The sequence below is a fragment of the Laetiporus sulphureus genome (assembly GCF_001632365.1).
Source record: "Laetiporus sulphureus 93-53 unplaced genomic scaffold LAESUscaffold_27, whole genome shotgun sequence".
NCBI classification, from domain to species: domain Eukaryota; kingdom Fungi; phylum Basidiomycota; class Agaricomycetes; order Polyporales; family Laetiporaceae; genus Laetiporus; species Laetiporus sulphureus.
The window spans coordinates 1-21571 of NW_024468536.1; the positions used below are offsets into that span (position 1 = coordinate 1).

At 46.3% G+C, this 21571-nt stretch overlaps 7 protein-coding genes across 7 annotated transcripts; 5 read left to right on the forward strand and 2 right to left on the reverse strand.

Moving 5' to 3' along the window:
* Positions 1-190: 190 nt before the first annotated feature.
* Positions 191-2570, forward strand: LAESUDRAFT_737564 (uncharacterized protein; the record flags this gene model as incomplete). The annotated part of the gene is made up of 6 exons (XM_040910802.1): positions 191-662; positions 735-833; positions 1843-1971; positions 2026-2226; positions 2281-2314; positions 2348-2570. 6 exons carry the CDS (start codon positions 191-193, stop codon positions 2568-2570), a joined length of 1158 nt encoding a protein of 385 aa, XP_040762922.1.
* A 3869-nt stretch (positions 2571-6439) lies between these two features.
* LAESUDRAFT_714997 (uncharacterized protein) lies at positions 6440-10878 on the reverse strand (the record flags this gene model as incomplete). The annotated part of the gene is made up of 14 exons (XM_040907105.1): positions 6440-7075; positions 7136-7318; positions 7388-7397; positions 7465-7617; positions 7679-8085; positions 8121-8629; positions 8683-8845; positions 8893-9432; positions 9490-9618; positions 9680-9773; positions 9977-10079; positions 10169-10224; positions 10369-10552; positions 10845-10878. The coding sequence occupies 14 exons, from the start codon at positions 10876-10878 to the stop codon at positions 6440-6442; spliced, it is 3201 nt and encodes a 1066-aa protein (XP_040762923.1).
* Positions 10879-11948: 1070 nt separating this feature from the next.
* LAESUDRAFT_656273 (uncharacterized protein) lies at positions 11949-12128 on the forward strand (the record flags this gene model as incomplete). Its single annotated transcript, XM_040904609.1, has 1 exon — positions 11949-12128. One exon carries the CDS (start codon positions 11949-11951, stop codon positions 12126-12128), a length of 180 nt encoding a protein of 59 aa, XP_040762924.1.
* Positions 12129-13110: 982 nt separating this feature from the next.
* Positions 13111-14088, forward strand: LAESUDRAFT_737565 (uncharacterized protein; the record flags this gene model as incomplete). The annotated part of the gene is made up of 4 exons (XM_040910803.1): positions 13111-13129; positions 13184-13440; positions 13503-13704; positions 13763-14088. 4 exons carry the CDS (start codon positions 13111-13113, stop codon positions 14086-14088), a joined length of 804 nt encoding a protein of 267 aa, XP_040762925.1.
* A 265-nt stretch (positions 14089-14353) lies between these two features.
* LAESUDRAFT_760370 (uncharacterized protein) lies at positions 14354-15108 on the forward strand (the record flags this gene model as incomplete). The annotated part of the gene is made up of 3 exons (XM_040912729.1): positions 14354-14600; positions 14660-14682; positions 14740-15108. 3 exons carry the CDS (start codon positions 14354-14356, stop codon positions 15106-15108), a joined length of 639 nt encoding a protein of 212 aa, XP_040762926.1.
* A 1049-nt stretch (positions 15109-16157) lies between these two features.
* Positions 16158-16922, reverse strand: LAESUDRAFT_760371 (uncharacterized protein; the record flags this gene model as incomplete). Its single annotated transcript, XM_040912730.1, has 2 exons — positions 16158-16361; positions 16665-16922. The coding sequence occupies 2 exons, from the start codon at positions 16920-16922 to the stop codon at positions 16158-16160; spliced, it is 462 nt and encodes a 153-aa protein (XP_040762927.1).
* Positions 16923-19597: 2675 nt separating this feature from the next.
* On the forward strand, positions 19598-20341 carry LAESUDRAFT_715000 (uncharacterized protein; the record flags this gene model as incomplete). Its single annotated transcript, XM_040907106.1, has 4 exons — positions 19598-19745; positions 19786-19882; positions 20008-20162; positions 20253-20341. 4 exons carry the CDS (start codon positions 19598-19600, stop codon positions 20339-20341), a joined length of 489 nt encoding a protein of 162 aa, XP_040762928.1.
* Between the last annotated feature and the right edge of the window lie 1230 nt (positions 20342-21571).

Genomic DNA, 21571 nt, shown 5'->3' on the forward strand with positions numbered 1-21571 from the left:
ATGGTGGTAGCCCTGGCCCGATGAGGGTAGTCAAACCCCAAGGGGTTACAGATAAGCATGGGCATTATGTAGTCTGCCAGACGAGGTAGATATTGCGAGAATTGCGCAGATTTGGGTAGGTATGTACAGATCCACCTTCGACATTTTTGCTGATGTCAGCGCTCACATTCTATAAGCTAATTCCATCATCATGCCCCATTCCTCAGACTCAGAAGCCGAAGATGAGCTCACACTCATGCTGCTACTTGTGGAGGAGATGATGGAAGCAGAGGAGGAGGAGGAGGAGGATGATCAGGAAGAGGACATTGTCTTGGGTGAACTAGCGGCTGCAATGATAGAACAGGCATGGGAAGTGGGTGTCAGGATGAGGAACACACACTGCCTATACCTCGTGCATCATGACTTGCTCTCTGATCCAAGAGAAGCTACTCCATGGCAGCGACTGTATCATTCTCGCAATGATCGTGCATTCATCACAACCATGGGCTTTGATGTTCAAGCTTTCGAACAAATGCTCCACGGAGGATTCCTGCATCGCTGGAACAGCAGAATGATCAATTACCCAAATGTGCATCCTGGTGGCCATTCACATCCGAATCACTGCTCTCTCGACGCATCAGGTGCATTAAGGCTAATTCTGCACTGGGTCACATTGACAATGCGTGAAGTCAGCCTTCAAGAGATATTTGATCTCATACCGGCAACAGCAAACTGATATCTGCACACTGCAATAGACATACTACTCGAGACCCTGAAAAGCATGCCAGAGGCTAGGATCACATGGCCACAGACTCAATCCGAGTTCAAGCATTATAATGACCTCATTATTGCATGTCTGTCACAGTATTAAGTGGCACCTTTCTTTTTGAACCATTAAAGTCCTCATTTGAGTGGTTATTCGGACGCCAACCTTCATATTGGTCTCACAAAGTGGATACTTGGACAAACAGCACAGTACCGCCACATACATCGCGGACATAACTGTTTCTACCACATAACCATCAAGCGCCCATGATTCAGCCACCCAGTCACGTGACACTGGCCACTTGCCCTATTTAGAAGTTGTCAGGTGTTGGTCACGTGACACCAGGCCACTTACCCAGAAAGGAACTCATTGGACCATCAAGCTAGCAAGCACCCAATTCGCCACTCAAGATAATGGCACCACTTTGCTGCCTAAACCAATAGGCAGATACCACAACAGAGGATCCCCCTACCAACCGGCATACAGTATAGCCAGGTACAGGATAGGCTAGATCTTCTCACAACCCTATCCAGATGAAGACTGATCGTCACACCCATTGTTCTGAGTTTGGACAGATCCTCTCATCTGATGTTGCAACCGTTGTGATGTGCCCTGTTGGCCATCACCCATTGGCCCCTCAACAGTGGGCCCACTTCAGGCATTTATCTCATTGGATTAGATAGGATTACCTTGGCGTATCCACGGCCATTGTAGATAGTTGCTATGACGAAGTCCAGAACCATTACCGGTTCTGGCAATATATTCACATGTAGGTATCTGAGGTCTCACAGTAGCACAGTGCCAGGGGCCCTGCCCTACATGTATATAAGCCCATGAGGATCTAAGGAAGAACCTTAGATTCATTATTCTATTGCATGCGGCCTAACAAGCCAATTCACCCCCTAGTTGTGAGCATAAGGCTAAGGGCCCTTTGAGCCCCTTTTTCAGACTGCATATCACTGCGCGTGTCCTCAGCCTAGCCCTTGTGGCAGGCTTTTTATGTGGGATCATTTGTGCAGGTCACAAAAGCAGACTTGCCCTTAATTGGGTTAAGTGCTTTGGTGCTTTGTGACAATGTCATCATCTCCTTACTGGAGCATTTGGGACAGCAGATGGGTTGAATCTGCCTGTGCAGGTGTCTGTGGATGAGGATTTGCAGAATGCTACATATAATGGATGGCTGCATGACCATTTCATCAGCAATGTTATCGCTTTTGCATCGAATGGTATGTTAATAGTGTTGCAGTAAAGCCAGGACCACTTCAGCTCAATGATTGTAGGTGAAATTATTCATTACACCTTCAATGCACCTGGCAGCTGGCATGATTCTTGTATTGCCCATCGGCTCTATGAAAAACTGCTGACAAAAACACCCCCGGACTACTACCTTGCATGCGACACTGCATTTCCCAGATCATCGTCAATCGACAATCGCATCAAAGTACCTCTCAAATCCAACTCAAGACTTCCTACAGACCATTGTGAGAGGGACAAGGTGCTACATTTCAATTGAGAACTTGTATCATTCTGACAAGCTGCAGAATGGGGAATGCGCGATCTACAAGGCTCGTTCGGATGTCTATGAGTGCCACTGCCCATCAGTGATGCTCACCTTCATCTGAAGTTACTCAAGCTGGTGGGCCATCTTCATCAAGTACATGTATGCCTTGTAGGCATTAATCAGATCAAGAATGTCTACGAACCTATCTGGCAGGATGGAGATGAGCTTCAGCAGTTGTGGTTCAACTGGCACACAATGCTGTTCAAGAATGCACGAAAGGCAGATTGTGTAGCTAGATTTCATCACGTAGCAAACTTAGAGTAGCTACATGAAGTTGTACTGCCCATTAAAATTATTGTTCTCCTGCCATGTGAGCAGATCGACACCATCAAAGTCACACAATGGCCCACTACCAGACATTGTGATCCTAAACTGAAGTTGCATGGCTTGCAACTGCAGTTGGTGCTGCAAGCGAATGTTCTCTAGCTGTGCCTTGGCAAGCTCATGACCGCTTTTGTCCAAATCTTTATGCAATTGCTGAAGCTCCCGACGATCATCCCAATGATTATCTCAGCGAGCAAATAGGTCGATGAGGTGCGCAGAGCACAACAGCTGCTCTTCTGTGTGCCGTTCCTGCCTCTTATCATCAGCCTTGTCAACCTCAAAATGCACACTGATATTTGCCAAGGGATTTGCAGCTTTGGACCCATTCCGACGTGCAGTGGCTGCATGCGATTTCAGTGCTGAACTCAGTTTGACAGTCTTTACATGCTTTTTGTGAGAATTGGCCTCAGCTTCGTCATCTTCATCAGCACTCTTAGCTTCAACCACATCCCCATCCCCATCCTCGGCATTGCTCTCGCACTTCAGGCTCCCCCCTCATGGTACCTCTTAGGCTAAACTTAATCACTTCAGACTTGAACCTAATAGGCTTTTGAGTGGTATTACCCAGTTCTGGTCACATTTGAGGGTGCTTTTGGACATAATTAAGAGTATTATTCAGATAAATTGTGGGAGCGTTTTGACAAGTTTTTGGGTGCAGCCTGGGAGTGTTTTGACGTGTTTGGGAGCATTTCTGGTACTTAAACTAACTCATTACAACACTTACCAGATGGTTTTACCTAGGTTTGTCACTGTCATAGGGTGTCAGGGGGCTTAATTTGAGAACTTTCCTGGATCATAAAATTGATAAATTCTCCAAATGTTTTTTTAAACATTCTGACCTAGTCTGATATAAATGTATAATCCTTATATTAGTACACTGATAGGAATGAGCTGATGAGAATTTTAGGTAGCTCAGTATTACCAGTTGAATGCTGTGCTTCATTTGAAGTGTGCATTAGCAGTTTGAACTGATAAAATAGATAAAGTCCATGCAAGATAATATCATTTACAGTGACCCACAAAACTGTTGATAAGATTTCTCACTTCAACTTGTATAGTGAATATCTCCTCAACCAATAGGTCAACTACATTGTATAAGAACTCATTGAGAAGCGTATCATCATGGCTTTCTAATGCAGTTTTAATTATATTTTTATAATATTTTGATCCCAAGATATTTACTAATCTTTGAGGGCCACTCTTATCAACTGTTTTGTGGCGCACACACAAGTTCTCAGAATATCGTGATTCTTGATGTGTTGACAGGGTTCTTTGTGGAAATATTGATTGATGTTCATGTTTCAACATGAACAATGTACAAACAGCCATACACAACTCTTCACACTCAACCAACATCATGCCAAAAGCTGTTGCTACTGAAACTGTCAACCATGTCATCGCTTTGCTTCAGAATGGCAAATCGCTTCGAGAAATTGAAGCTTTGACTGGTCTACACTACTCTACCATCAGTAAAGTACACTCCACACACTGTCCCACCATTTCTAAGGCCAAAGGAGGACAACTTTCCCTTCTTTCTACTGCCAATCTTCGCTATGCTACTTGACTTATTGGGACTGGCAAGGCTACCACATCTCCTGCTGTGGCCAGAGCTCTTGAAGATGTTACTAGGAGGGTTGTCAATGCAGAGACAGTGTGAAGAGGGTTGAAGAAGGCAGGAATGAAGGCTGTAGTAAAGCGCAAAAGGCCTTTACTCACTGCAAGGCATTGAAAGGAGAGGATGGACTTCGCTTTGGCTCACCAATATTGGACTATGGAGGACTGGAGAAGGGTGGTATGGTCAGATGAGACAAAGATTAACAGGATGGGATCAGATGGAAGGAAATGGGTGTAGAAGAAGCCAGGGGAGAGCCTCAGTGATAGGTTGGTGGAAGGGACCCAGAAGTTTAGAGGTGTATCCTTGATGATGTGGGGCTGTATGGGCTGGGATGGTGTGGGGTATGCCTGCAAGATTGATGGCAGGATGGATGCAGACCTTTATGTCAGCATTCTGGAGGATGAGCTGCAGAATAGCCTGGAGGATTGGGGCAAAACTGTGGAGGATGTGGTGTTTCAGCAAGACAATGACCCCAAGCACACCAGCAAGAAGGCCAAGGATTGGTTCAAAGACCATGATTTCAACACTATGATATGGCCCTCTCAATCCCCAGATCTCAATCCCATAGAGCATCTGTGGGGTCATCTCAAAAGGAAGCTTGCAGAGTATCAGGAGCCACCAAAGGGAATTACTGAGTTGTGGGAAAGGGTGGAGAAGGAATGGGAGGCTATTGGGAAGGAAGTGTGTCAGAATCTGATTAAAAGTATGCCAAGGAGGGTGCATGCAGTGGTGAAGGCAAAGGGAGGCTATACCAAGTACTGATAGTACAAGTTTTGTAGAACCTGGATATGTGCCACAAAACTCTTGATAAGAGTGACCCTCAAAGATTAGTAAATATCTTGGGATCACAATATGGTAAAAATATGATTAAGACTGCATTAGAAAGTAATGATGATACGCTTTCCAATGAGCTCTTATACAATGTAGTTGACCCATTGGTTGAGGAGATATTTACTATACAAGTTGAAGTGAGCAATCTTATCAACAGTTTTGTGGGTCACTGTACCTTGGATGTGAACTTTCATGGCTCATTTTGCAATATCGCTCATGATACTGTGTGCATCAATCTATCTTTGAATAGGTCTGGACAGTTCTAGGTCAAATTATAAAACTATTCAAGTTATAATCTTCATAAGTACAGACAGACCGTAACCCACTCAGATAGGTTCGGACAGTCCCAGGTCAGCTTAGTGTACTATCCATATCATAATATTTATGGCTACGGACAGACCATAACCCACTCAGATGGGTCCAGACAGTTCCAGATCAGATTAGTGGACTATTCATATTATAATATTTATGGCTATGGACAGACAGTAACCCACTCAGATGGGTTCGGACAATCCCAGATCAGCTTAGTGGACTATCCAAGCCATAATCGTCATGAGTACGGACAGACCATAACCTACTTGGATAGGTCTGGACAGTCCTATATCAGATTAGTGAACTATCTAAGTCATAATCATTATGAGTACGGACAGACTGTAACCTACTCGGATGGGTTCGGACAATCCTAGATGATGTCAATGGACTATCTATTTTATAACTAACATTTATGGCTATGGACAGACTATGTTCTATCTGAATAGCTATGGATAGTTCAAGAATGTTATAAATAAAACATCTCTGACATGGTAAGCTGAATTTCTCCTCAAACATATGGCTGGACAGTTCTATACACTTCAGGATAGTCCAGGAATAATGGAACATATCACAGCTAAACCCTAACACAAGGAAAATAGATTATATCAATTTTGAAAATAGATTCTTTGAGATCATCTGAGTTCAAGATATTGCAAGACTATCAAGAAATTACAAAGAACACAGCATACAAAGCTTTACTGCACTACAGCTACTGAGAGAAATTTTCATCATCTGCAACATCTGCAAGATCCTCAGAATACATGTCATCCTCCTAACTCCCCTCAAATAGCCAGTCATTATAGTCCATCTGGAAGTTAGGGTCAGGCTCCAAGTCATACTGAGTGCTAGGTCCCGGGATGGCTGCGCCTCCCCAACCATGGTGACCTTGAAATTCACCTGGATACCAGCCAGGTCCAGCCATGTATGCTCCATAAGAATTCATTCTGGGGTATCCAAATGGCATGGAAGGTCATTGACGTTGAGTGGGATGAGATGGTATAGGATGAGCTGGACGAGATGGCATAGGTCGAGTTGGATGAGACAGCCCAGGTCAAGTTGGATGAGACAGCCCAGGTCGAGTTGAATGAGATGGTGCAGGTCGAGTCAGATGAGATGGAGGAGACAGTGCAGGTCGAGACAGTGCAAGGACAGTGACATTGCACTGGGTAGGACGTTGTATAGCAGGACCTCCAATAGCATCAACGCAAGGGCGATGAGCCTTCCTGCTTCCATCGTGATCTTCACGGTACTGATATCCCACCTTAGCATTCTTGCTGACATCATTGTGAGAATGAGGTTTGCTACCAGCATGACCCATAGCAGCGGCGGAAATGTCTGATTGTTCATCTACGTCGTTTGAGTCATCTTCGTTATCAGAAACTTGCTCTCTATGCCTTTTGAGTGCGCGTGGCTCATTCTGAGGTAGCATCGGTGGCGTTTCATCTTCCTCGACCTCCTCAACCTCCTGCTCAGATAACACTGAGGCAGCTCTCATGAGTTGCGCTGATCTTGGCTTCCGCTTTGACCTCTTCTCAGCTTTGCTGAGGTGCTTGATCCAACTCCTCGAGTCCATGAGGAGTTTGCAGTTCTTGCCAGCTGTATTGACCACCAGCCCAATTCTCCCCTTTGCTGGATCATCATCGGGCAGCTGGATGTCATCTGCTACTGATGTTAGCTCTCCTTGAGACTAAATTTGTGGCTTACCTGTCTCCCATAGAATGACTCATGGAAAGAGAAGGCCGGTGACTCCACTGGCCTTCCACTCCTCGTACCCATCGACTAGCAGGTCAAGCTGATTTGGTTTCAGCTTATTGACTGCAAAACCTGCATCTCCGGGGTACAACTTGACATCTTCCAGCCAGTCCATGATCCATATCTTGTGGCAGTAAGCCAGGTTGCACCAATTCTTCCATGCAACCCACAACTTGCACTTTTGAATATATTTCTCTGGGTTTAGGTCAGTGAGAACAGGATGTAAATGTGAAGAGGAACAACTTACGAAGAGCCTTCTGCATCATGGACGTGAAGACGCTGCGCTTTTGGTCACACTCATTCTCCTTCTCTTCTTCCCCTCACTCGTTTGCACCATCATCGCCTTCGCCATCTTCGCCATCATCTTCGCTGCTGTCTTCATCATCTTCATCTTTGTCCTGCACCTTGTGTCTAGAGCTGACTTTGTATCCACCAATGGTGGGCAAGATAAACCCGTTCTCAGCAAGTTCAGTCACACTGCAAAGAACCCAGACCCATCAGTCATGAAACAGAATTAGTAGCAGTGCATGCCACGTACCATATGCATGCGCTGAAGTTGTTGAGCACTTGCTGCACATTGACTTGATTGAGCTCAATTAAGGACTTGATGGTGTCAGACCCATCGAAGATGACAGATAGTTCTTTTGTGACAGCATCAGTTCCTTTGTGGATGATCACGCCGAAGACCTCCATGTCCTCTAGGTTGTAATAGGAGGCAGCCAGTGTGGTGAATTGGGCATAGGCAGCCATCATCCTTGTGTGAGCTGACTTTGTGTGCATTTTCAGTCCGGGATTCTTCTCCAGAGCATTACAAAAATCGAGTATCAGCTTGAACACCAGATTGCGTGCTTCTTCGTCATCGGCAGGGAGCTTTGCCATGAACTCATTGTATGCTTCCAGAGCCTTCTGGCTCCAGTCCTTCTTAGTCACTATGAATGCTGTCAGCTGGCACACACAACATATAGTCGCACTGTACACACTGCTATCGGGTCTCTCGTGATTGTAGACAAACCACTGCTGGTACTTGTTGAAGGTGTTCGCTGCACGCGACACTTTAACGCCAAGCCCGGCATGCAGCAGTACATCGTGAGGTTCTTGCCATACTTCTGAGCGATGTGCTCAGCCTCCGTGGTCGTTACACATCCAAGCTTGGCCACTTTGTCCTTGGCAGCCTGTGAGAAAGGGCCCAGCATCTTTGACCACCCTCTGTCAGCATTTGTGCTCCCTTCAGCTAGACTTTGGGCCTTGCCCTTCTCAGTTGCGGTAAGATGAGGGGGACTCTTGGGGTCTTGAGCCTCATAACATGGTTGGTGACGGCTTGTAGAGACAGTGGAGATGACATTGGGCATGAACTCATCATCATGTTCGTGATCATTTTCTTGGTTGTCCAGCTGGTCGTTCATGTCCCTTCTTGCACGATAAGTGTGGCAGTTAAGCTTCTTGGCTGCATTGCTGAAGTTGCTACCAGATGCATCTGACTCAAGAATATCTGACACAATGTCAGTCCTTAGTGGTTGAAGCATGAAAGAAAAAAGGACGGACCATCATTTTCTCGGAGTGCATTCATTTCGTGCAGGGCTCTGCCATCGAGCACACTGCTATCGTCATCAAAGAGATCAGCTGCACAAATGTGAGGGTGGCACTTGGTGGAAGTACAGATGTTGGATGCTCTCGACCTAGTCCTCGCATTGCGTAGCTTTTCATTCTATGTCATTATCAGTACAAAGCCACAAAGATAATTCTATTACTCACTGTCTTGCAATTCATCAACCACTGTGCCTCATCCTCATCCTCGCTATGGCCGGTGACATTGCCTGAGTCATCTCTGCCTTTGCCATAGCCATCACCCATCTGCGCCTCATCATTCTCTTCAATCTGGCTATTACTTGCATTTCTGCCACCATTTGCTGCATCAGCATTGTTGTTGATATTGCGTTGATGGTCACGGTCACTCTCATTGTTGTTCACCGTCACATCAGCTCCAAAGCTGATATCCACCTCTTCATCATTCTCAATCTGGTGGTACTCATCGATCTTTGCCTCATCTTCGTCGACAGTCTGCTCTTCATAATCTTCGATGACCTCTGGCTCATGGTCCTCGACATGTTGCTCCTCGTCATCATCGACATGTTGCTCGTTGTCGATGCCACTGCCGCTCTGCGCCACCTCAATCTCTTCGCCGTTGTCATGCTGATAATGCTCACCAGCTGGCTGGACATCACTGTGCTCCCCACTGTTCAGATCTGGCTCCTCCAAGTCTTTGGGCTCGTCATTCTCCATTCTGGTGCCATTCTTGCCATTGCATCGTCAGTGAGAAGGAAGTGATACAATCGCAAGGTAATGGCTCACCTTCGCCTTCCTGACCCCCCCTTTTCTCTTCGATCTGATGACCATCTCTGCAGTGCTGAGAGCCGAAGTGTGCATCTCAGAGGCCGAAGATGCCATTTTGTTTGAATTCATCCTGGTCTGATGCACAGTCTAGCGGCATTGAGAATATGCCTGTAAATAAAATGCATGCATCGCTGGCCTAAGCATGTACCTTGTGAATGAAACCCTCAACATTTTTCCCAGTGACCTCTGCCTTTCCACGGGCACATTGAGGCATTGTTGACTCTGCTGGAGCCCCGCGGTGACTAGAACACAGTTGACATGCCATGGGTGGACGTTCTTTGGCGAGGGGAGGATGAGTGGACCTGGTGCAAGGCATGGTTGGAGATGGGGAGGAAAATGATTGACAAGCTCGTTGTTAACAAAAACAAACCATGGAAAGATCTTGAGAGAAGACCAGGAAGATCTGGTTACTAAGTCAGCACTGTAGAATGAGCAGTGAGCTTACCACAATAGATGAGAGCCCCTCCACATCCTTCTACTATACGGTGCTGCTGTCACTGCATTTGGCCCAGCACCATCCCGAAACTGAGCAATCATGACTGGCAGACCTGAATGGCAATGGCGCAGTGTTATTTGGTCAAGGAAACAGCTATTCAGTCAGGAATCGCCAGATCCAAATCTGCAATTTCAAACTCACCATCTGCTCCCTTGCCGGTAAGATCAAGGGAGTTGAGCTTGAGCTTGAGCAAGCCTCTCATTCATGACAGTCCTCGAATATGAGTCGGAGTCATCGCCGTTCAGATATGATGAGGTGTGGTCATGTCATCGCAAGAGACTTCAGACACGAGGAGAGCAAACTCACATGACAAATGGGCAACCACGGAGAATGAGACTCACCTGAATAGTCCAGGACTCCAGAAGTCATGCATGGCATTGCCTTCTTGCTCGCGCTTGCATCGCTTCAAGCTGTGACCTTGAGCTATCCTGGCCAGATGGTGAAAGTTGCTGTGAGACTCGAGCAGCGAAGAGAACAGGGCAGATGAAGTGGCTAGAGATCCAATGATGATGAAGCAGTCTGAAGCTAGAGGAGATAGCATAGTTTGAGGTGTTTACAGAGAAGTAGACGCACACTGGGAAAGACCAGAAGCTGACCAGGAGCTGGGAGGTGATCAACTTAGTCAACACGTCGAGTCTGCCTTCATCCGACTTCATCAGACTATCTCATGACCTCGACCCTCATCCTCATGCTTGAGCCTAATAGTCTATCTCTCCACTACTCTTCAAATGAATGACTTCATCGCTGATTCATTTGCATGTTCGCGCTCTCCAACAAATTCCCGATGGGACCTGAGGCCTGAGGCCTGAAGTTGTACCTTTCTTTGCAGTGACAAAAGCTATGCTATACATTGCTACTATGCTACTAGGAACTGAAGGGATACAGTGCACTCTGTATGCGTGTGTGGCCACTGCACTCACATACTGCTACAGTATGCTGCTAACTTCTTCATCGTCAGCTCAGAATGGATATTGAACTGCCGATTGCCTGGTACCAAACAACGACATGGTGGCACGACTTCAATGTGATTCTTTGCAATGCTAGCGCTTGGAAGAACTTTCTGCTAGGCTCGTGTCCCATTCAGCACATCTGTTTGAGGAGATTACATGTTCCTGCTGAGCATGTCACCCTTGGAGAGTATGCCTGCCTCAGAGAGTATGTCCGCCTCGAAGAGTAGGAATCATTAGCAGAGGTTGGAGTACATTGGGTGTTTTGGGTACCACTGGTGCGTGGTCATTTCTTCATGTATTTCATTCTAACTCAATGAATTTGTGGCCTTATCCACAGCAGCACAATGTCGTTCCATCGGCGCAATCCAGCATGCACATCATCTACCAGCCCCACCTCTCATTCTACTGCAGCATCAAAGTGCACTTCTTCACAGTCGGAGAGCACTGCACGTTCAGGCAGCAACCAACCCCTCAAGACCAATATACAGTATCTTTAGCCATCTGAGACCCCTTGTGTCCGATGCCCGTAAGGTCTCAAGAACTGCCACACACCTGGATGCGATGCGGTTATCGCATTGCCCAGTGGAGACACATATACTCAAGTCAATCCATCTAAGGGCCACCACATGCAGCACTCAGGGCCCTCACAGCTGCCATCCAGCTTGGCTGCTCGATGATCTGACGATGCATTTGCAGAGGCTCACCAACCAGAGAGCGACTCACTCTTTGATGGTGTCCTGATGACCTACCTGCCAGAAGACCTCGAAGTGTGTCATGCAAGGGAAGGGCACAAGAAGGAGGGCAGTGACTACAGTGGGCAACTGAGACTATACCCTCGTTGCTCCACCCCCATCTGAAGCTCCTATGCAAGTCAGAATCACTTTACAAGGTGCAGCGTCTTTCTCAGGAACCGTGCACTTGTGGTCAAAAGTATGCTCGAATGCTGCAGATCATCTGCGTGTTTTTTGAACATGAGTCGTTTCACATCTGCTGACAAGTTGAAGATCCTGACTAATGGTTCACAAGGCTTGGAGAACATTCAATTCAGTATATGCCAGTGTTCACGTGCCACCCTCCAGCTTCTCTCACGAGGACTGTTCCCGTGCATGCCCCATGCTCCGACACTAGCTGTTGATCTCAACCTTCTCTAGTTCACCCAGGAGCTGTTTCTCTGGCTCCCTCCAAATACGACATCATTCTGCATGACCATGGAGGCATTCCTAGGCCACATGAAGTATAAGCTCACAATGAGAGTAAGTCTGCGCTTTTTGTTCGCTGTGACTAATTGATTGATAAATTTCTGTGGCAGGACTCACTGCGCCGGAGATTCAGGAACACCCTTCTCTGGTATTTAAACCTCATTAATGTGACCAACTGGTTGGTCCAGGATACGATTGAAGCAGCATGCTCACACGAGGATCTGGCTCAGTGCTTGAATGTTGCTAGCCCATCTGATTCTCAAGGTATGCCATGCTCATTTTCACTCAACTGTAAGTAATGATCATTTGTTCAATGTACGCTTGCACGGCATCCATGTGCTCTGTCCTCCTGAATCACAGAGATGAGTGACTTCGAGGATGACAACAATGCCAGTTCCACAGCTACTGCTGAACAAGCAACATCGACTGAGTGAATATCTTCAGTCACGCTGCCCTTTATGCTTCGGAGGCTTCATGGCGTCGCACCACAATGGATTGTAAGTATCTTGCTTCATTGGATAATGCATACATACCTCTAATACACCATGGTCTTAGGCCTGATTATATCACATGCCTGGATGCATGCTTCACCCAAAAGCGATGCAAAGGCAAGGGCGATGGATGAGACCACCCAAGACCTCATGCGGAGACTGTTTCTGTGCCGGAAGCCAATGTCAAGGCCATGGAAGAATGAGTGGAGAATTTATGGCCATTTTGCAGCGGCCTGTCTCAAAATGATCATCGGTTGTGCAGTGACGATGCAGAGGACGGCTATGAGGGCAACCTTAAGATACCAGTCTCAGTGCTGGATGGCTGCAACAAGTCATTCCTGGCTGCTGATGAGAAGCATCATAAAGCGAGCACACAGTTCTTTGCTGACACAGGGCTCATGGCCTTATTGTGTCGACACGATCATGTGCTTTGGCTGGTCAATATGACATCTGCTGGCAAATGTCAATACTATGCCCTCGCACTCATTTCCTGACTTTTCGAACACATTCTGCCAGATGCAACCATCGGCATCCTGTATGACATAGCGTGCCAGCTTCATTGCAGCTGCATTAAATGGGGCCTCCTCGATGACCATCTGCTGGATCACACTCAGTTCGTGACCTCAATCTTTCACGCATTCAGCCATCAATGGTCCTGCCAAGTCATTTATCACCTTCACAAGTGCATTGACTTTGGTCTGACAGATGGGGAAGGATGTGAGCGATTTTGGAGCTCCATCCAACCTCTGATTCTGACACTACGTGTTTTCAGGGTGAGTCAGCATCCACAATCTTTGTTGATGGTATGGACTGATTGTTATTAGTATCATCAAAGATTGTTCATGTTGGATGCACAAGCAAACACCTCGACGAGCAATCTCTCATGCGACTTGGGCATTGGCTCCATCACAAGTTCACTCAGTGTCAAGACAAGAAGCATGCGATGCAAAAGGATCTTGTGGACTGCCCAATCGATGAGAGTGTGTTACAGACAGAGTGGAAGGCTCAGATCAAGAAAGAGATAAAGCCAGCCCCTCGTAAGTTATATATTTTTCTACAGATGGTAGCTAACATACAAATGTTGCTCATTTCTAGGTCAGACGAAGAACCATGCAAACCACATCATTGAGGTGATCCTGACACTGCAGAGGAGTGTCGATGCATACAAGGCCACCATTCGTGACTTGGAGGGCAAGCTCATGAGGCCCATGAATTCCATCAATGTTGCTGAGCTCACCTTGCAACTGGAGGAAGCCTGTCATGGAGCTGCTCAAACATCCAACACCATCGTGAGCAAAAAGGCCACGCTGGGCATCAGTGACCACATGAAGCTCAAGAGGCTTCTTAATGATGAGTTTCTGCATATCGGCATGAATGCGCAAGCTCTGAAGCAGCACATTTGTGATCGCCTGCGACAATGAAAGTTTGAAATTGAGCGAATTGAATGGTCATATCGGCAGACTGTCAGTGGTAGGTCATCTGTTTCTGTTCTTAATATTCAGCGTCGATCATACTGATATATGTTTAGAGTGAAAGCTCACTTCACACACGAAAAGTTCAGTGAAGCGGCGTGAACCTGGGATTGTTAAGCTCACAAAGGCCTACAATGCCTTGTGCAAGCAACTCATCAGCCTCATCCAGCAAAAGAAATCACCAGCTCACACAGTTGCTCCAGTGCCAATCGAGATGAGTGGGCTCTTTAAGCTTGACATCGATGATGATATTTGGCAGGACATAGATCTCGATGATGATGAGACCAGTGCTGAAGTGCCGTGCTGGCTTGGTGATGAGACTGTTCATGCTGGAATTAAGGCAATGCTTGTGCTCGACTGTTGCATGGAAGAAGAGATGAGCCTATGTGAGGAGCGTTATGCCATGCAAGAGTGGCTGAATGAGGAACGGGAATGCATCCAACACGCACGACACCATGCAGGTAAGTTGCAGCAATTATTCTGAGATGGTCTATTTGATAACTTATTCCTTAATGCACAGCTGAAGCGACTGACCACAACATGGTCTATCAGCTGGATGCTCACAAAGCGAACCTTTGCTGACTCTGTGCAACCTGGCAGGCTCAAGTCTACACCATCCCTAGTGATCGTCCGATGCCAGCTTGCTGGGGGTCATTGGAGAGAGAATTGCTAGATGCAGCAATCTATGAGGCAGTGGGACAGTGGAATGAGGGTGGAGCAGGTGCAGAAACCCTGTCAGTGGCTGATGAAGATGATGATGACATGCTTTGTGATTTTGGTGATTTAGGTGGTGATGACCAGGAGGATGAGCTGTTAGATGCACTGGAGTCAGTTGCATTGAGTGATGCCTATCACTCTAATGACTTCCTTGACATCATGTCAAGTGCTGTTGGCAATGAAGGCCTTGAAAGTGACCTTCATTTGTCCAATGAGACCTGGTCACCTCGTAAATGGCGATTTGTAGATTAGATATCTGATAGTTTTGAGATATTTTAAATATGACAGCTTTGTGCATTCACATTCAGAAATGTATTGAGTTCAAAGTGTCCATGGATAGTCCACTAAGCTGACCTGGGACTGTCTGAACCCATTCGAGTGGGTTACGGTCTGTCCGTACTCATAATGATTATGACTTGGATAGTCCACTAAGCTGACCTGGGACTGTCTGAACCCATCTGAGTGGGTTACGGTCTGTCCATACTCATAACAATTATGATTTGGATAGTCTATTAACCTGACCTGAGGCTGTCTGGATCTATCCGAGTCTGTCTGAATCTATCCGAGTGAATTATGGTCTGTCCGTAGCTATAAATATTATGATATGGATAGTCCAACAAGCTGACCTGGGACTGTCCAGACCCATCCAAGTGGGTTATGGTCTGTCTGTACTCATGAAGATTATAACTTGAATAGTTTTATAATTTGACCTAGAACTGTCCAGACCTATCCAAAGATAGATTGATGCACACAGTATCATGAGCAATATTGCAAAATGAGCCATGAAAGTTCACATCCAAGGTAAATGATATTATCTTGCATGGACTTTATCTATTTTATCAGTTCAAACTGCTAATGCACACTTCAAATGAAGCACAGCATTCAACCGGTAATACCGAGCTACCTAAAATTCTCATCAGCTCATTCCTATCAGTGTACTAATATAATGATTATACATTTATATCAGACTAGGTCAGAATGTTTAAAAAAACATTTGGAGAATTTATCAATTTTATGATCCAGGAAAGTTCTCAAATTAAGCCCCCTGACACCCTATGACAGTGACAAAACCTAGGTAAAACCATCTGATAAGTGTTGTAATGAGTTAGTTTAAGTACCAGAAACACTCCCAAACACGTCAAAACACTCCCAGGCTGCACCCAAAAACTTGTCAAAACGCTCCCACAATTTATCTGAATAATACTCTTAATTATGTCCAAAAGCACCCTCAAATGTGACCAGAACTGGGTAATACCACTCAAAAGCCTATTAGGTTCAAGTCTGAAGTGATTAAGTTTAGCCTAAGAGGTACCATGAGGGGGGAGCCTGAAGTGGCTCTCGCTCTCTGAACCAAGGTTCTTGTCATTCTCCCATTCCTCTGGCAGTGGCACATTACTGATATCTCCCATCTCAACGGCCTGCTCAATCCTTCTGTTAATCCTCTTGGCTTCTCTGACATCCTCAGGGCATTCAGGATTTCTGGTTGATTTTGTGGAGTTTGCGAGCTACAGTGAGACACATCAGACACCTGATAAACAGCGATAAGACTAAACCTACCTTGAAATATTTTGCACGCATCTCATGTCATGGTCGATCCATGGCCACAGCATATGCATTGTAGGCAACCTCGACTTTAAACATGATCCATTCTGTCCTATAGGTTGATGTCCATTCACAAGGTGCAAGAGCTCCATCACCTCATTGTTCTTGAAGTTGCTAGCATCCCTCGCATGACTGTCACGCTTCTTCAGCTTTAGCTCTGCATTTGAGAGATCTGACATTGCAAGGTCTATGACTGCGTCACTTACTTGTGCCTTGGATGGCTTGGCCAATGTGAACTTCACTCCAATTGTTGCTGCCTTGTTCACACCTTGTACGCACTTTACGCTGCTGCAATTTGCGACACCAGCCTTGCTCGACTTGCGGTGATTCTTCACCATAGGCATGTTCTTCTTCTTCTTTTTCTTATCTTGTTTGTTGCCTTTAATGCCTTGTTCTGCTGTAATGCATCTAGAGTTCGTGGCCTCAGTCAATGCTATTTGCTGTCTGACCTCCTCCTTGTCCATGCTGTCAAATTGCGAGGAGTCTTCCTCTTCAAGGTGTGGTATCATGACACATGAGTGCTCTTGTTGGAATGGCTGATGGGATGCTGGCACAGACTGAGTGGTTGCTGCATATGCCAGTTCACGCAGGGGGTCAATTGGTGAGGCTGACAATAAATTAGCAGTGGTAACTTGCTGCAGCTGTGACACCCGAGGATTTGGAGCAATCTGAGGTGATGCAAAAGTGGCCACTGCGTGATGGAGCACTGCATCATCTGGAGAAAACTGTTGCCGAGAATGATAGTCAGGAGAATATGGAAAATGTACTGGATATGAGTGGTTGACTGTATGGTTGCTGTGATTGACCTGAGGTAGAAGACCTAGACTTGCCACTGATGGTAGCAGTGGCTGATGATTGACATGGGAGCTCTGTTCCACAACATGGCCTTGACTTCTTTCCCCAGCATCAGCAAGAGTGTGAGAGAGCTGGGCAATGCCATTGCCACTGTTACCAGCATACATCCATGGCCTCAATTCTGGTGTTGGAGGATGGTATAGGCTCTGCGATTGTGGCAGGCCGTAGTGATAACTAGACTGTACATGATCTATCACCTCTTGATTGAGCGTGTCGACTGGGATCTATCAACTGGTAAGACCCAATTGAACACAAGCCACGATATAAGTACTACTGACCTCATTGAGGTTGACATGGTTCTGTATGTTGGAGTCCATGTTGACACTGGGTAGTTGACACGTGCCTGCATGGTGAGGAGCGTGTCATGTCACTGATCACGAGAGTGTGACAGGCCTCCAGGGATCAGCAAGCTGCAGTCAGATTGTCATCATCACCAATTGGTTGGTGCACGATGTCAGAAAAAGCATTGAAGCTGTTTGGAAAGCCTCAGAGACATCTAGAGAGGGGGGTGCCCCCCTCTCCAGATTCGTGCATTTGGAACAAGCATTAGAGTTTCAAAATGTCATGCTGTCATGCCAGCTAAACTGCGGCAAGCAATCTGGAACAGATGTGTGTTCTAAAGTCATATCTAAACAGCCTACGGATAGTCATCCAATGAGGAACATCTTGAACTATGACATGCATTGTCTTGCATCACTGACCATCATACTGCCAAGGCCGATCCACAACATGAACTCAATATATACAGCTGCATTCCAGCCAGTGACGAGATGCAGAATATGCTGCAGCTGCACAACAGCTTCTTGCTGCACGACCCGAATGACGTGCACATGGTATTCATGCACGATGTGCTTGGAAACCTCTTTAATGCTGTGAATGCGCCTGGGGGGCATAAGCATGCTCGCATGCTCTGTCACCAGATCATGTGTGGGCTCGTGGTGCTGCATCAGCATGGGATTGTGCATGAAGGTTTGTGGAGTCACTTCTTGGGATTAGGCTAACAGCACACTGCTAACGTGACTACCTAGATCTCCACTCAGGGAACATCAGCATTGCCCTGCCCACACTTAATGAACACCCCCCACAGTCTATTATAGACTACCTTGGTAACCCAGAGTGCACTATCATCCTCCTGACCATGCCTCCAGTGCACTCAGAGGCACTCCCACCATATCTGATGCACACGATTTCGATCTTTCACTACCTGATGAGGAAGGATCCCATATTTGCGGACATGCCCCTCTGCATGGTGATTATGGATTTGGGACATCATTGGTACCTATTCATTTCAGGACATAGAGGTGGAGTAGTGCTTACAGTGCATAACAGTGATCACAGTCAACGAGGAGATGCACTTATTGTCTACACCGGCTGCAGTATGTGTGCCGGAGCTCATGTTTGAATATGTTGTCCGGTTGGTCCACCCCTCACCCACGTGAGTGAGCGATATCTGGTCACTTGCATGTATGGTGAGCTAATTGACTCTGTTACTGTTCTCGAACCACATCCACTGATGTGACATGTTTAGATGTACATATTGGTGTGTGAATTTGTGCCTGTTCCACTTAGCATCCTCAGATGATGTGCTGTTGGGTGCGATGGCGATGCTGTGCAGGGACATGCCACTGGGATGGCAGAGCTATTGGGAGTTGCACGAATGGCTCGGGAGCTTAGGTGCATTTGTGGTTGGGGCCTTGCTCGGGGTGTGAGTGCACTGGCTAATTGACTGAAATTGAATGAATATCTCACGTGAGGCTGCTGATGCTGAATGGGCACACCAACTAAAAAAAGTGCATGAGTGATGCCAGAGAGGCACACACACAATAAGTTCATGCTCACCTCTTCTGCCAGATCATCATTTGAAGTCTGTCGCTGAGGACACAGCTCCATGTTTTCTCATACTTCTTTATATCATTTGTTTCCTTATATGTCTAGACAGTTACCTTATTGAGCACATTCTCACACGATAGCATCCCTTCCATCAGAGACTACACTATGTTGCTGCTGCACAATAATCTGTCACTAGCATTTATATAAGGGCCACCTCCCACCTAATAATGGAGAAATTCCCCCCTTGAAGTCTCTGTGTGAGCTAAACTATCTCAACTCGAGATCCTGTGACTAGTAGGCTGTGGAACTGTGGACTTTGCATACTTTTGTGTGATTGTGGACAAGTGACTACCGCTTCCTACTCTGGTGACTCTCCTCTATCAATGACTCTATCAGAACCTCACTAAAGAATCCTAGCTCTGGCAGTTTACTCTTTTACACAGCTACGAATGCAATGGCTTCAGCGATCATCAATGTGATAATTGATGGCACGGTGGTGACACTGCTCGTGATATACCCCTACAGCATCACAGACACTGACCTCAAGCCTGAGTTGCTCATCATCAAGGACTGGTTCATTGCATTTAATATTGCATTTAATAGTAATACAAGTGTATGTTATTCAAAATTTTGTGTATTCAGGATACAACCTTGGGCTCAGACATGCTCTACAGGACATTGATGGAAGGCTCCCAAATTTAACTGAGTCATACCCTGTGGTGACTATATTGGTGACAAAGTGAGTGCAGAACTGCAACTAGTTCCCCTACATACTGTACTGACTTGAACCTTAATGCATTGATGGTCGACAGAAGTGACGTTCATGTGTCTCCGACCAGCCCAAATGAGATTCACACATCACAGGCTGCCTCAGTACTGCCAGTGCATGGGCCTCAATTCAAGGCAGAATGACAGCTGTGTGCACATCTATGTGAAGAACAACAAGCTCTCAAGTGGGTGCTATGACAATTGGCTTCTGAAGAATAAGAGCAACAGCAAGCTCTTCAGTGCAGTCATTTGTGAGTATGTGGTGGAGGCACTCAATAATAATTGTGGGGTGCTTGGGCAGAGAAACCTGGCTTGAGCGCATGCACATACTGTTATGACAGGTTTTCTAGTTTTGGAGTCTTCTTGGGCATTCACTCAATTTCTCATTTGCAATGACTTATGTAGCCCTATCGCATTCCTCAACATCTAGTCATGCCCATGACCTTCTTCTGTATCAGTTATCGTTGTTCAACTGTTACGATAATGACAGTATTTCATTGATGTGTAGTAATAAATGCTGACAGATGATCATGTGATGAACTACTCGCGTACTCAGATTAGCATTCTTGGGTGGTCATGCATGACATCTTCGGAGCAGTCCGAAGTTCAGACTGCTCACACAAATAGAGTTTTCATCGTCTTCTCTCTTCCTTAGGTGCAGTTGGCATGGCAGTGCTGGTTTCAAATAAGAGATCAGGACCAGTGGGGTGGATAAGAGGTACATAAACAAGCTGTACAATCTCCTGGAGATGCTCATCCATTTCTTGCCTGGTGCCACTGAACGTGACAGGACCTCTCGTGATGCTTGCACAGTGTACTCCACAACATGTGTCTGCTATCCGCCAAAGATGAAGATGCCCTTCTTTTCTCGATCAACTCGTCCATGGTCAGTGTGTGTCTGGAAGAAGGCATACCATGCTTGCAAGCAATGTCCTCGCACACATCAAATGGCAGTCATTGAAGCAAGAAAATAATCAGGATCTCGGAGACAATCACATTACCATCATTGAGAAGAGGAGGGTGCGAGCAGTCCACTACACTGGCAAAGGCATACTGCTCGCCATGACCACCACCAGCACTGAAAGTGGTAGGAAAGCGACAACGTAATTTCCCTGAGAAAAAGGTCACATAGTGACCGGAACCAATGCTGTAGAGACTGTCATTAGGAAAATTGAACACAGACAGAGTAGGCGGGCATGTCACTTAGCAGCGGTGAGGAGCGCAACTCAAACCATCGACTGTATGTTGCTGGTGACTGACCACAACACCATGGATGCATGCCAACTCTTGAAGCTTGAAGGACATGAAAAGAAAGGCAGGTTACGAGAAATGAAAAGGGGACAGCGAGGGTGACAGAACACACCTCGTTGTCCCAAACAGATGTGGGCTTATTCTGTCAAAGCTGACCATGATACTTCATGGCCAAGTGCATCGCAAGCAAGGAATGTGAACCTAACACAATGGGGAATGCCTGCCCATCGAACATTAAAAAGAAACTATGCATCAGGAGCCACCAGCGACAAACAGAGTGTTGTGAAGAACAAGTACAGTGACCGCACAATAACAGATGTAGTAGCCTCGGTGACCACACCAGCCAAAATGCCAACGAGCATCAAAAATAGCACAAATGTGGTGCACACTAAAGATAGGCAATCAGCAG